This window comes from Saimiri boliviensis, chromosome 9, assembly GCF_048565385.1.
Source record: "Saimiri boliviensis isolate mSaiBol1 chromosome 9, mSaiBol1.pri, whole genome shotgun sequence".
NCBI classification, from domain to species: Eukaryota; Metazoa; Chordata; class Mammalia; order Primates; family Cebidae; genus Saimiri; species Saimiri boliviensis.
In genome coordinates, this window is record NC_133457.1 from 59296900 (window position 1) to 59311956 (window position 15057).

At 37.8% G+C, this 15057-nt stretch overlaps 1 protein-coding gene across 30 annotated transcripts in view; it reads right to left on the reverse strand.

Moving 5' to 3' along the window:
• CLASP2 (cytoplasmic linker associated protein 2) overlaps positions 1-15057 on the reverse strand; it is a 245851-nt gene that overhangs the window by 185366 nt on the left and 45428 nt on the right. For all 30 annotated transcript variants that reach the window (XM_074405959.1, XM_039461832.2, XM_039461834.2 and 27 more), the window contains exon 7: positions 61-131. In XM_074405959.1, the coding sequence (XP_074262060.1) occupies positions 61-131 (71 nt within the window). The remainder of the gene's footprint in view (positions 1-60; positions 132-15057) is intronic.

Below are 15057 nucleotides of genomic sequence, written 5' to 3' on the forward strand. Positions count from 1 at the left end.
TTAGTTTCTAAAATTTTGTTAAATATTCTTAGAAGTGTTTGAGAGCTTAATTACTCTTACCTTTGCAGACACTCAAAATCATACCGCCTGAACTTTGCACTTCATCAAATTTGGCAAATATCATTTCTAATCTGGGAATAAAGAATAAATTGTGTTTGTTTTTTTTTTTACATATAGATTAAATAGAAACAATTTCCTTCACCATTCCCTTAGAAAAAACAATTGTAGGGATTGAGCTACTTTTCTATACAACTCTCTTTCACAATTAACTCACTTACTAAAAGGCGACACAAAACCCGTTATCTCTTCAGTTGAAAGAAGTCAAATATAGGCAGGACTCTGCATACTTGCAGGTGAAAAGACAATTTTTACACAAAGCAATTTCTCATCATTCATCATAAAATTATTTCTCCAAATCTATCAAAAATATTCTAGTTCCAACCTCATAAGTATACTCAGTAACCAAGGCATCTTTTAAAGTCATGCCAAAGTAACTTAAGGCAAACATAAAAACAATGAAATATAAAATATAAAAAACTAAAAAGACAGCTCATATCACTGACAGTCTGATGCTGTCCCTGTTAACATGACTATTTTCATACAAAACCAATTCCACTGGCGCTTCTAATTTTCTATTGAGGATAATTACACTTTCTACACTTATGCTATCACTTTTCTTAGTTAAAAATGTGTTTATTATGAAAGTTATGTACATTCATTATAAAAGAAAATTAGGAAATATAAATAGGAACAAAAAAACACATTTCTATAAATCAGAGAACATATTTATTAACTGTATCCCTTCTGATACTTTTCTATTCATATACAAATTTTCTTCAGAGTGAAATGGGATCATGCTGACAGCATTTTTTTTTTTTAGTTTTTCTTTCCCTTTCCAATATATTGTGCTATGATTTATTCTTAAATTCTTAACTTAGAGAATTGGGGAAGGGAGGAGGGTCACTGTCATATTGCCTTTAGTTGCCAAATGTTCTCCTATGACTTATATATACATATCTGTCACAATTTCATTTCCTAAAACCTTACTTAAGCCTTGATCCTCATGGCGGTCATTTCTTACCAGTAAATTAAAGATATAGATACTTTCTGAAATAAATCACTGGCTTATTTCAGTAAGAACTAAATGCTTTTTAAAATTTGAAATCTCAGAAGAATTAATTATAATAGGGTTTCTGAACCTTAACATCACCTCCTACTTCCAATAAATTCAACAAATACAACTATTTACGTATCTGAAAGCTTTTCAGTCCGAAGACACAGGTCCCTTTATCCTACAGGGTAGAATTTTCTGGAGGGTTGGACACACACCAAGCAGGTTGCCCAGAGATAAGAGACGGACATGAGATATAAGGAAGCATTGGAATTAGAAGCTGGAACCTCAGAAAGGAGGCCAGGTGCGAAGGCTCATGACTATAATCCCAGCACTTTGGGAGGCCGAGCAGGGCAGATCACCTACACTCAGGAGTTCAAGACCAGCCTGGCCAACATGGCAAAACACACATCCCTACTAAAAACACAGAAATACAAAAATCAGCCAGGCGTGGTGGCACACACTTGTAGTCCCAGCTACTAGGGAAGCTGAGGAACAAGAATTGCTTGAAACTGGGAGGCAGAAGTTGCAGTGAGCCTAGATCCTACTAGTGCACACTCCGGTCTGGGTGACAGACGGAGATTTTGTCTCAAAAAAAAAGAAAAAAGAGAGAGAGGATTTAGAAGAGAGTTGTTTGAAAAAAATAAGAGTAAGACATGAAAGGGCATAAGATTAACACTCAGCTATAGATCAGGAGAATAGCAGTACAAAATTCAGGACAGAAAACTTCGAAAGAGAAGCGGGTTGGCAAGGAATTAAGGTAAGGCAGATAATACATGGAGACAGGAATGGAGATGTAAGCAGCTTTAGCGGAAGAGGGGTCAAATGAAATAGTAGGCAAACATCATAGGAATATGGGAGAGAGGAGGGGAATGGAAAGGAAGAAGAAAGGGGTCAGAGTAGAAGGTATCACCCAAAGATCTTTTGGGACTGGATTGGGCTAAGAAAGACATACAGAGGAGATGATTACCTTACAGCACTTATCTTGCTGCCAGCTCTCCAGTTATTCTATATACTCTTCCTATGATAGTTCTACTCTCTCTTCTCACTCTTTCCTTCTAATGCTTCCCACTTTACTAACGTTCAGTAAAATTAACACCTGACTTTTGTTTGGTATTTATTAAAAATATTTTAGTCACCTGCTCAAAATTTTATAAAGGATAAATTCATAACTTCGTATCTTTAATGCAAACGAAACAACAAACACAGTATAATTTTCTATGTGGTCCTCACTGGATCCCTCTAACCCCATCATTAAACTCTATACACTTATTTTAGAAAAACAAACGTAATTATAATAGATGATTACTGTACCTATAATTTGGTGAAAAAAGGAAGAAATAAACAATTTAAGAGCAGAGAGAACAGTCTAAGCTATTTTAAGTAATTCAGGGGAAAAAAATAGGAAATTCAATAGAAGAAAGATACAACAGAGACTGAACTGTCCAAAAAATCATAAACACAAATTTAGGAGATCTATAAAGCTCTAGGAAGGTTCTGACTTAGGATAAGGATAGAGGCCAGTAAAGCATTAGGAAGGTTATGACTCATAGGGTAAGGAGGACAAAATTAGAAAAGCAACTCTAACCAAAGTCCGGAATTAAAAGTTTAGAATAATAAATCCCAAGTACAACGTGAAAGAGACAGGTATCTCAGACTTTATCTTTTTAAAACAACAGCATTATTGAGACAGAATTCAGATACCATAAAATTTACCTCTTTAAAGTGTACAATATAATGATTTTTAGTACATCTGCAGTTATGCAACCACAATAATAATCCCTTTTAGAACATTTTCAATCACCCCCAAAAAAAACCACATATGCATTAGCAATCATTCTTCATTTACCCTGATCTCTCTGGCCCTAGGCAAACACTAATCTACCTCCTTTCTCTAAAGATTATATATAGCCTATGAGTTGCCACATCTGGCCATTTCATATACATGGAATCACAATATGTGGCCTTTTGTGACTGGCTTCTTTCATGAATATTTTCAAGGTTGACGCATGATGTGTCAGTCATCCCTGTTATGACCAAACAGTATTTCATAGTATGGAATTACCATATTTTGTTTATCCACTCACCAAGTAATGGACATTCCTAGATGTGGGGTGTCTCCATTTTTTGGCTATTGTAAATAATGCTGTTATGAACACCTGTGTGTAGGTTTTTGTGAGGAATATGTTTTCATATCACTTGCATATATAGCTAGGAATGGAATTACTAGGTTATATGATAGTTCTATGCTTGACTTTTTTTTTTTTTTGAGACAGAGTCTCGCTTTGTCGCCAGGCGCCAGGCTGGAGTGCAGTGGTGCGATCTTGGCTCACTGCAACCTCCGCCTCCCGGGTTCAAGCAATTCTCCTGCCTCAGCCTAGCTGGGACCGCAGACACGCGCCACCATGCCCAGTTAATTTTTTTTTATATTTTAGTAGAGACGGGGTTTCACTATGTTGGCCAGGATGGTCTCGATCTCTTGACCTCGTGATCTGCCCGCCTCAGCCTCCCAAAGTGCTGGGATTATAGGCGTAAGCCACCGTGCCCGGCCTATGCTTGACATTTTAAGGAATTACAAACTGTTTTCCAAAGTTGCTGCACCATTTTACATTCCCAACAGCAATGTATGAGAGTTCCGATTGCTCTACATCCTCAACACTTGTTATTATCTATCATTTTCTATTTGTCTATCATTTTTTATTTTAGTCATCCTGGAGCATGTAATAGTTTTGATCTTATCCCTTGTGGTTAAATGGTGTTAAACATCTTGTTATGCACTACTGTCATTTGTATATTCTTTTAAAAGAAACTCAAATCTCTTCTCTGTTTTTAAAATTGGGTTATCTGACCTTTTACTACTGAGCTGTAAAGAGCCTTTTATATATTCAAGATATGTGTCTTATAAAACATTTGATTTCGGCCAAGTATGGTGGCTCATGCCTATAATCCCAGCACTTTGGGAGGTGGAGGCAGACAGATCACTTGAGGTCAAAGGTTCAAGACCAGCCTGACCAACATGGTGAAAGCCCATCTGTTCTGAAAATACAAAACACAGCCAGTTGTGGTGGTACATGCCTACAATCCCAGCTACTCGGGAGGCTGAGGCAGGAGAATCACTTGAACTTGGAAGGTTGAGGTTGCAGTGAGCTGAGATCATGCCACTGTACTCCAGCCTGGGTGACAGAGTGGGACTGTCTCAAAAAAAAAAAAAAAAAAAAAGAGAGAGAAAGAAAAAGAAATTTGATTTGCAAATATTTACTCCCATTTTGTGGGGTTTCTTTTACTTTCTTGATGGTGTTCCTTGAAGCATTAAGTTTTTAATTTTGATGATATCCAATTTATCTTTTCTTTTTTTTCTTTTTTTTTTTTTCCATTGGTGGTTCTGTTTTTGGTGCTTAATCTAAGAAACCATTGCCTAGTGCTTTCTAAGAGTTTTATTATTTTGGCTCTTACATTTGGTTCTAAGGTCCATTTTGAGTTAATTTTTGGGTGTGGTGTGAGGAAGAGACGCAACTTCATTCGGATATCCAGTTTATAAAGCACCATTGTTGAAAAGACTATTCTTTCTTTCCCTACTGAATGGTCTTGGCACCTCTGATAAAAATCAACAAACCAAAAATATGAGTTTCTTTCAGTACAGTTCCATTGATCTATATCTGGTGTTATACTAGTACCATACTATCAGAACTTACCTTTTAAAAAATATTTTGATAGAAAAAAATGTTTAATTTTTATTTTAAAACTGTTTGACTTGGCTGGGTGCAGTAGCTCATGCCTGTAATCCCAGTACTTTGAGAGGTCAAGGCATGTGGATCACTAGTTCAGGAATTCAAGACCAGGCTGGCCAACATAGTAAAACCCCTTATCTACTAAAAATACAATTATCCTGTAATCCCAGCTACTTGGGAGGCTGGGGCAGGAGAACTGCTTGAACACAAGAGGCAGAGGCTGCAGTGAGCCGAGATCATGCCATTGCACTCCAACTTGGGTGACAGTGAGAGACAACAACTCAAAAAAAATTTTTTTTTAACTTAATGTCTTTATGAATTATACTTTAGTTGTTTTAACAAAGAAGAATTGTTCTGATATAAATATAGGAATGGGTAAAAACAAACTTTAATTTTAGAGGGCTATAGCCAACAGAAATTTTGGAAAACATAAAGAGAGCAGTATTTGAGAATCAAAACTATCCCTTCTAAAAATTAAAGTTAGAATTTGATCACTATAACGAAATAATAATTTGTTTCAAATGAATGTAATAATCACTATAATGCTGACTCTTAAGAATATATGCTAGCAGAAAAAGGGAAATAGTGAAACAATAGTCTGAAAAAGGTATAAACCAAAATTAATCTATGCTTTAACTTATAAAAGTTTAAGAACTCATTAATATGTGTTATTATTTTGAGGATTCAAAATACTACCGTTAAATAATGAGGCCACAGATATCAAGAGTAGAAAACATTTGGTATGTTTGAAAAGCAAAGCTCATGTACCCACACAGAGTCCTTCTCCATTGCCTACTACCTGTTAAAGAAGTATCACCAAGGAGAATGACACAAGCACAGCATGGAAGAAAGAACAATGGACTGGGTACCATCAACCTCTCACCGACTGTCACTTCTCTGGGTCTCAGAGTCATCTACCAATTGGCTACCCACTTCGAGGAAGGAGAAACGGTAAGAACGGCTAGGGGTAATAAGTCATTGGCCTATTTCAATAAGAACATTAAAGTATTAGCTACCTGCATATGATAAAACCCCTATGAGGTTAATTCTGATGAGAGGAAAATCAAATAAAGAGTTTCCTCTAACAACTAGTATTATTAACAAAAGATATAAATCAAGAAGAAGAAAGGAAAATCATAGGCCAATGTCATTTTGAGCATAGATGCAAAAATTCTAAGCACATAGGTGTACACTTAATTTATAATAAAATAAGAAATGAAGAAAGATGTTTTCAATAAGTGGTGCTGGGTCAAGTGAATATCCACATGAAAAAAATTTTCACCTATAGTCTTATCATTGCACTTGCCAAAAAACAAACAAACAAATCCAAGTGGATTATAGATCTAAATGCGAATAAAATTTTAAGAGAATTACATAGAAGAATGTCTTCATACATAAGGGAAAGCAAAGCTTTCATAAAAAGGGCATAAAAATTTCTACTCATTTAAAAAAAAAGAGTAAGAATTACATTAAAATTAAGAACTTACGGACATTAAAAGGTATCATCAAGAAAGTACAAAAGCAAGTCACAGAGTGAAAGAAGATACTTGAAGCATATAGCATAGACAATGGCTTATACAGAGAACATATAAAAAAGTTCTACACATCAAATTTTTAAAAAGATAACTCAATTAAAAACATGGGAAAGCGATCTGAAAAGAACACCACAAAAGAAGACAACCAAATGGCTACTGATAAACAGATTAAGTGGTGCTCCTATTTGTATCAGAAAAATGCATGTTACAACCACAATGAAACCACATCTCACCCACTAAAAATCTAAAATTAGTGAAAAAATAAGCCTAACAATACAAAATATTGGTGAATATGTTGAATAATGAAAACTTGCAAACAGTGCCAGTGAGAATATAAACTGGTTGCAACCACCCTGGAAAACTGTCAGTATCAACTAAATGTGAACATACCCTCTGGCACAGCAATTCCACTCTAACATATTCCAAAAGAATGAATTTGTATGTACACCAAAAAGCATATACAAGAAAGTTATTAGCAGCATTCTCATAAAAACCATAAACCAAAAACAATGCAAATGTCCATCTACAGTTTGGATTCATAAAGTATAGTCTATTCATACAATGAAAAACTATAAGGCTATGAAAATGAACAACTGTAGCTGGATCCAACAACCCAAATGAATATATATACATACATATATAAAATATATATATGTATTTTTTTAAACATAATTTTAACTAAAAGAAGCCAGACACAAAAGAGTATATGATTCTATTAATACAAAATTCAGAAACAGGCAAAACTAAACTATGATGTTAGAAGTCAGGATTGTGGTTACTTTTCGGAAGAGAAGAGGAACACATTGAAAAGGATTTGAAGTGACTTCTGGGATGTTGTAGTGTTCTACTTCATTTGTATGGTGGATACATATATGCATGTATTCACTTTGTTATAATTTATAGAGTTGTATACTAATGATTCGTGCACTTTTTTCTGCATGGAGTTCCTACCAGAATAAACATTAAAAAAAATTTTTAAGTAGGTAATTCCCACCTCCGATTTCCATATGTAAGAAGCTTGGAAAGTTGCTACTCTGCCCTAACAACAAATAAAAAGTAAACAACTAAAACATCAACAACTCTTCTTAGATCTGGAAGAAAAGTGAGGTCACAAGGCAAACCTCTGCACCAAAAATTGGAGATAGACAGATGAAAACAGAGAATCACAACTTACCAGAGCTGAACTCATTAGTAGAAACCTGTGTGGAAACCAGTACTAGGGTGGGAAAACCTGACCTGTAGTTTACAAATTGCTGGAGGCTCACAGTGGACAACACTTGAGAGGTAAAAACTCCAGGGGGTCCAGGCGCAGTGGCTCACGCCTGTAATCCCAGCACTTTGGGAGACCGAGGTTGGGGGGGATCACAAGGTCAGCAGATAGAGACCATCCTGGCTAAAATGGTGAAATCTCGTCTCTACTAAAAATACAAAAAATATTAGCTGGGGTGTGGTGGTGTGCACCTGTAGTCCCAGCTACTCCGGAGGCTGAGGCAGGAGAATCGGTTGAATCCAGGAGGCAGAGGTTGCAGTGAGCCAAGATTGCACCACTGTACTCCAGCCTGGGCAACAGAACGAGACTCTGTTTCAAAAAACAAAAAACAAAAAACTCCAGGGGACTCAGTAACAGGAGTGAGGAGGGAGACCACAGTTTTTTGAGTTTTACCTTCAAGAGCTCAAACTTGGTTTTCAGAGTGAATGTCAGTGCAAATCCCATCATGTTTCCAGCAGGGAGAACCAAAAAGGAACCATTTTGAAATATGCAAGAGTATTCTGTTCTCCTTAACAATGTCTGACCTTAAGTAAAACTATTTAATTAGACTTAACCTGCTGGGGTTTTATCAGAGCCTAGCTGACCTAGGAAAATACCCAACTCTTGCTGCTCTATTTTCCAGGTGGAGAAATGGAAATCTGGAACTCCAGCCTCCTACAGCCTTCCACATTAAAAAAAAAGGGGGGTGGGGGGAATATATCACTCCAGCCCACTCTAGGTAGCCATCCTAACCCACCTTAGTGAGGGGAGAGGGCAGGAATAACTTAGAAACATTTGTGAAGTTCAAAATCCAGAAGCACAGGCTCACTAAAAGAGACCTACTCATACCAGTATAGAACACTTCCTCTCCCCAATATCTTACCAACATATTACTAAAGGCCCATTTTAAGTAGCTTCTTTTACCTGACACATCAGGTCCAACTATTTTTTTTTAAATTACATGGTATAATAAAAGACAAAAAAGAGAGAGACCAAGTATCAGAACCAGATCCAGAAATGGAAGATATGCTGGAATTACCAGACCAGGAATTTTTTTTAAACTATGATTAATATACTAAGGGCTCCAAATAATGAAGTAGACAGCATGCCAAAAAGGGGGGAAAAATAGATGAGTAAGCAGAGAGAAAGAAATTCTCACAAAGTACAAAAAAAAAAAAAAAAAAAAAGCTACAGATCAAAACATAATAAAATTGAAGAATGTCTTTATTGGTTTATTAGTAGACTGAACCCTGCTGTATCTCTGAGCTTGAGGAAATCTCAATAGAATTCTCTAAAACTGAAAAAGCAAAGAGAAAACAGAAGATTCTATCTAAGAACTGTGGGCATCTATAAAAGATGTAAAATACATGTTAAGGGGGATAATAGAACGAGAAAGATAGGAATAGAAAAAGTATTAGAAATAATAATCACTGATTATTATTAGAATATATATTAGAATATCTCCAAATTAATGTCAGATACCAAACCACAGATCCAGGAAGCCTAAAGAACACCAAACAGAACAAATGACAAAAGAACTGTACTTACACATATCATATTCAAACTACAGTAAAGCAAAAATAAAGAAAAAAATTCTCAAAGCAAACAGACGGAAAAAAACACTGCCTACAGAGGAGCAAAGAGAAAAACTACATCCCACTTCTCATGCAAGCAAGGAGAGAGTGAAGTAAAATAGAAGAAAGTGAAGGAAAATATTTAAAGTGTTGAGAGAAAAAACACACTAATCTAGACTTCTTTTCGGTTTTCTTTTCTACGAATCTAGAATTCTATACCCACTAAAATTATTCTTTAAGGTAAAGAAGAAATAAAGACTTTCTCAGACAAAGATTGAAGGAATTTGTTGCCAGTAGAAATGCTTGCAAGAAATGTTAAACAGGAGTTCTTTACAGAGAAAGAAAATGATACAGGTCAAAAATTCAGATCTACATAAAGATACACACTTAAACCTAACAAAGTAAGTGTAAGACTTTATGAGGAAAAGTACACAGCTCTGATAAAAGAAACCAAAAAAATTGAGAAATAAATGGAGATATATTCCATGTTCATGGATATGAAGGCTCAATATTTTCAAGATGTCAGTTCTTCCCAACTTGATCTATGGATTCAATGCAATCTCAATCAATATTCCAGCTAAGTTGTTTTGTGGATAACAACAAAGCAATTTTAAAAATTATAGGGAGAGGCAAAAGGTTTAGAATAGCTAACACAGTATTAAAGGAAGAGAACAAAGATGGAAGATTGACACTATCTAACTTACAAAACTACAGGCAGTGTGGTATTAGTGAAAGAACAAACAAATGGATCAGTGGAACAGAATAGAGAGACCAGAAATAGACCAAAATGATCTTTGAAAAAGGGACAAAGTCAATACAGTAAAGAAAAGATAGTTTTTTCAACAAACTGTGCTAGGACAACTGGACATTCACAAACAAAAACATCAATCGAGACACAGACCTATATCCTTCTCATAAGTTAATTCTAATGGATCACAGAACTAAATACAAAATGCAAAACTATAAAACTATTAGAAGATAACATAGGAGAAAATCTATTGACCTTCAGCTGGTGATGACTTTTTAAATACAACACCGAAAGCATGAACCATGAAAGAAATAACTGCTAAGTTAAAACTAAAACGTTCTCTTTGAAAGACACCATCAAGCGAAAGACAAAAAGTCTCAGCCTGGGAGAAAGCATTTGCAAAAGACGTATCTGTTAAAGGACTGCTTCCCAAAATAATCAAAGAACTTTTAAAACTCAACAATAAGAAACTGAACAACCCAAATTAAATAAGAGCAAAATATGTGAACAAACATCTCACCAAAGAAGATATACAGATGGCAAACAAGCATACAAAAAGGTACTCCAAGTCAGAGGTCATCTGGGAAATGCAAAATTAAAACAAGACACTACTAAACACCCGTTAAAATGGCCAAAACCCAAAACACTAACAAGATCAACTCCTGGCAAGAATGTGAAGCAATAGGAGCTCCTTCATTGCTGGTAAAAGTACTGTCGAAGACAGTCTGGAAACTTCTTACAAAATTAAATACTGTGATTGCATTCTTTGGTATTTGCTCAAAGGAGACAAAAATGTATGTACACACAAAGCCTGCACATTCAGTTTCAGCAGTTTTGTTCATAACTGCCAAAACTCAGAAGCAAATTAGATGTCCTACAGCAGAATGGAAAAACTGTGGTATTTTCAGATTCCATTATCTGGAAAGTTTTCAACCCTAAAAAGAAATGAGCTATCAAACCATGAAAAGACATGGAGAAATTTTTAAATGTATATTAGTAAGTGAAAGAAGCCAATTTGAAAAGGCTACATACTATACGAATGTGACTACATGGAGATAGCAAAAAGATAAATGTTGCCAAGGGTTAGGCCAGAGGGAGGGATAATCAGGTGAAACATTATGGATTTTTAAGGCAGTAAAACTATTCTGTATGATACTATAATAGTGGATACATACCATTATACATCTGTCCAAACCCATAAAATATACAACACCAAGGGTCAACTCTAGTGCAAACTATGATCTTTGGGTCATAATGATACGTCAATGTAGGTTCATCAGTTATAACAAATGTACCATTCTACTGAGGGATATTAATAATGGGTGAGGCTACGTGTGTATAGGGACACAGAGTACATGGGAAATCTCTGTACCTTCTCTCAACTTTACTGTGAACCTAAAAGTGCCCTAAAAATAATGTTTAGCCAGGAGTGCTGGTTCATGCCTGTGATCACAGAACTTTGCGAGACCGAGGCAGAAACTGCTTGAACCCAGAAGTTAAAGACCAGCCTGGACAACATCTGGAGACCCCGTCTCTACAAAAAAATTTCAAAAATCATCCAGGTGTGGTGGTGTGCACCTGAAGTCCTAACTACTCAGGAGGCTGAAGTGGGAGAATTGCCTGGGACCAAGAGGTTGAGGCTGCATTGAACCATGGTCACACGATGGCACTCCAGCCTGGGCAGGAGTGAGACCTTGTCTCAAACAAAAATTAAATTAAAATCTATTTAAGAATAATAAAATAATTTCAATATAAATTTAGAAAAGATATGATGTATACATATACACAGACCCACAAATATATATGTTAACCTCACTTCTTTCTTTCATCCATATAAAATGATGTAGAATTTACTCAAATGGAATTCTTGTTAGTCCTGGAAGTAGAAAATGAATAGATGATCAAGTCAACAAAATGCGTATTTCTGAGACAACCTTATTACCAGCAAATAATTGGTACTGGGAAACAACTACTGGTAAGACAGAAAACCAAATATGATGAGACACATGATACTGGAAGACATCACCACCTATGAAGTTGCCTTGCTCTTCCTGACATCCCCCCACCAAATATCTGTTGAAATCTCTAGATTTAACCACACACTTAGAGCATATGAAGACAAAATAACATGTTAAACCATAGCACATGAAAAGAACTGGCAAACTCCAGAATGGGGGAAGCTTCACAGAATAAACTGTCGGCTTATTGAACAAATAAAACACAAGGATAAAAGAGTGTTGGAGTACGTAAAAGTTTTAAAAGACTTAACAAAACATAATGTAACATAAGGACTTTATTTGGACCCTGATTCAACAAACTGTTAAAAGCACATACATACTGCTATGGTTTGAATTTGATCCCTCCAAGCCTCGTGCTGAAATCTGATTTCCAATGTTGAAGGTGAGTCTTAATGGGAGGTGTTTGGGTCATGGGTATGGATCCTTCATGAACAGATTAATGTCCTCCCTGGGGCAGGGAGGAGTAAATGAGTTCTCCAGTGAGAGCTGGTTCTTAAAGAGTCTGATTCTTTTTCTCTAGCTTGCTCTTTGGCCGGGTAATCTCTGTAAATACCACCTCCTTATCGCTTTCCACTATGAGTGAAAGCAGTCAGAGGCCCTGACCAGAAGAAGCCCAGCAAATGCTGGTAGGATGCCTCTTGTACAGCCCCCAGAATCATAAGCCAAAGAAACTTCTTTTCTTTATAAACTACCAGCCTCAGAGATTCCTTTATAGCAACACAAAACAGACTAAGACACATACTTATGACAGTTATGAAACAACTGGAAATTTGATATATTTGATATTATAGATTTGAAAAAAAAAACTTTATATAGAGTGTGATAATGGCAATGTAGTTGTGACCGACAAATTTATTTTTCTTTTAAAAATATATTGAAATATTTACAAGTGAAATGCTGTTAACTTGGACTTGCTTCAACATAATACAGCACAAGAGTAAGTAGTCTAAGGTATAACAAAAAAAAACTGGACATAAATCAGTAATTGTTCAAACCAAGTAATAGATAAATGAAGGTTATTATTTTACTCCACCTACTTTAATATCCCGGGAATGCTGGGAAGATGGCCGCCTAAGAACAGCTCAGGACTTCAGCTCCCAGTGAAAGTGCAGAGGGTGAGTGGACGCCGCATTTCCAGACGAACTCTTATTGCCCATAGAGCAGGAGATACCCAGGCAGAGGGGTCACCAGCGTCGGAGTCACAGCCAGTGCGGCCCCCGTGGGGCTGATTCCGCCCACGCGGCTGCTGTGACCACGCCCTGTTGCTGCGGTTCTCCGTACAAAAGCCACTGGTCTGGGAGCCCTCTTAGCTGGCGATCAGAGCCCTGAGACAGCAGAGTTGCCCATTCATCTGAAATAGCGAGCCAGGCCAGGAGATTCCTAGGCAAAAAATCCGCCAGGAGCCGGCGCCGCAGTTCGAGCCCACTCAGTGAGTCGCAGCACGGGAGATCCCGGCGCCTTTTCAACAAGCGACTGGAACGCGGGGTCGTTCAACTTAAAAGAAAAGACTCTGAGTCAGGGAGCCAGGTGATCAGGCTCGGTTGGTCCCACCCCTCCACCCCCAACAACAACGAAAACAAAAACAGTAATTGGAAACCCTCTGGGTTGAGCCCTACAAACCAAGCGCAGCTGAACCAGGACGGTCGGGCTCGGCGGGGGAGGGGCTTCCGCCATTACTGAGACTCTCCACCGCTACGGAGGCAGGCCCCCGTTGCCGAGGCAACCCACTGTTGCCGAGGCAACCTGCCACAACAGAGAGAGTCCGCCATAACAGAGGCGGGGCCACCGTTGCAGAGACAGTTCTAACTATGCCCATATAAACAGGACTGCAGGGAAGAGCTCAGGGCAGCTGGGCGGAGCCCACAGCAGCTCAGCAAAGCCCCTGCGGGCAGGCAGTGGCTAGGCGTGCTGCTAGCTGGGCGGGTCAGACCTGAAAGAAAAATCAAAAAAGGCAGTAGTGCAACGGAAACTCATAAAGCTCCAACTCCCTAGGACAGAGCACCTGGGAACAAAAAGTGCTTTATGAGTTCAGCTGCAGCAGACCTAAACATACCTGCCCAGCAGCTCTGAACGAACAACAGAGCTCACAACTCAGGACTTAAGCCCCAATAAAAGACAGACTGTCTCCTCAAGTACCTCCCTGACCCCCATAGATCCAAAGACTCACCTCATAAAGGAGAGAATGGACTGACAGTAGGTGAGCATCCTTCTGGGACAAAGATAGCAGAAGAGGAAACTGGCAGCAACCCTTACTGTTCTGCAGCTGCTGCAGGTGACCCCCAGGCAAGCGGGGCCTGGAGAGGACCTCAGCAGTCCTACAGTAGAGGGGCCAGACTGTTAGAAGGCAAGCTTAAAAAAAAAAAAGAAGTAACTTCAGCATCCACTAACTAGAAGCTCACTCAGAGACCCAATCTGAAAGACAGTAATTACAAAGACAACAGGTGGATCAATCCACAAAAATGGGAAGAAACCAGCGCAAAAAGGATGAAAACTCCCGAAACCAGAACATCTCTCCTCCTAAAAGGGATCACAACTCCTCACCAGCAAGGGAACCAGACCGGATGGAGAAGGAGGGTGATGAAATGACAGAATCAGACTTCAGAAGGTGGGTAGTAAGAAACTACAGTGAGGTAAAAGAACACATTCTAACCCAACGTAAAGAAAATAGGAACCTTGAAAAAAGATTGGACGAACTGCTAACGAGAATGGACAGCAGAAACAGGATTATAAGTGAGTTGATGGAGCTGAAAAACACAACACGAGAACTTCGTGAAGCATGCACAAGCTTCAACAGCCCAATTGACCAAGCAGAAGAAAGGATATCAGAAGTCGAAGATCAACTCAATGAAATAAAAAGAGAAGGCAAGAACAGAGAAAAAAGCGCAAAAAGGAATGAACAAAATCTTCAAGAAATGTGGGACTACGTGAAAAGACCCAATCTACGTCTGATAGGTGTACCTGAATGTGATGAAGAGAATGAATCCAAGCTGGAAAATACTCTTCAGGATATTATCCAGGAAAACTTCCCCAACCTAGCAAGGCAGACCAATATTCAAATACAGGAAATACAGAGAACACCACAAAGATATTCCTC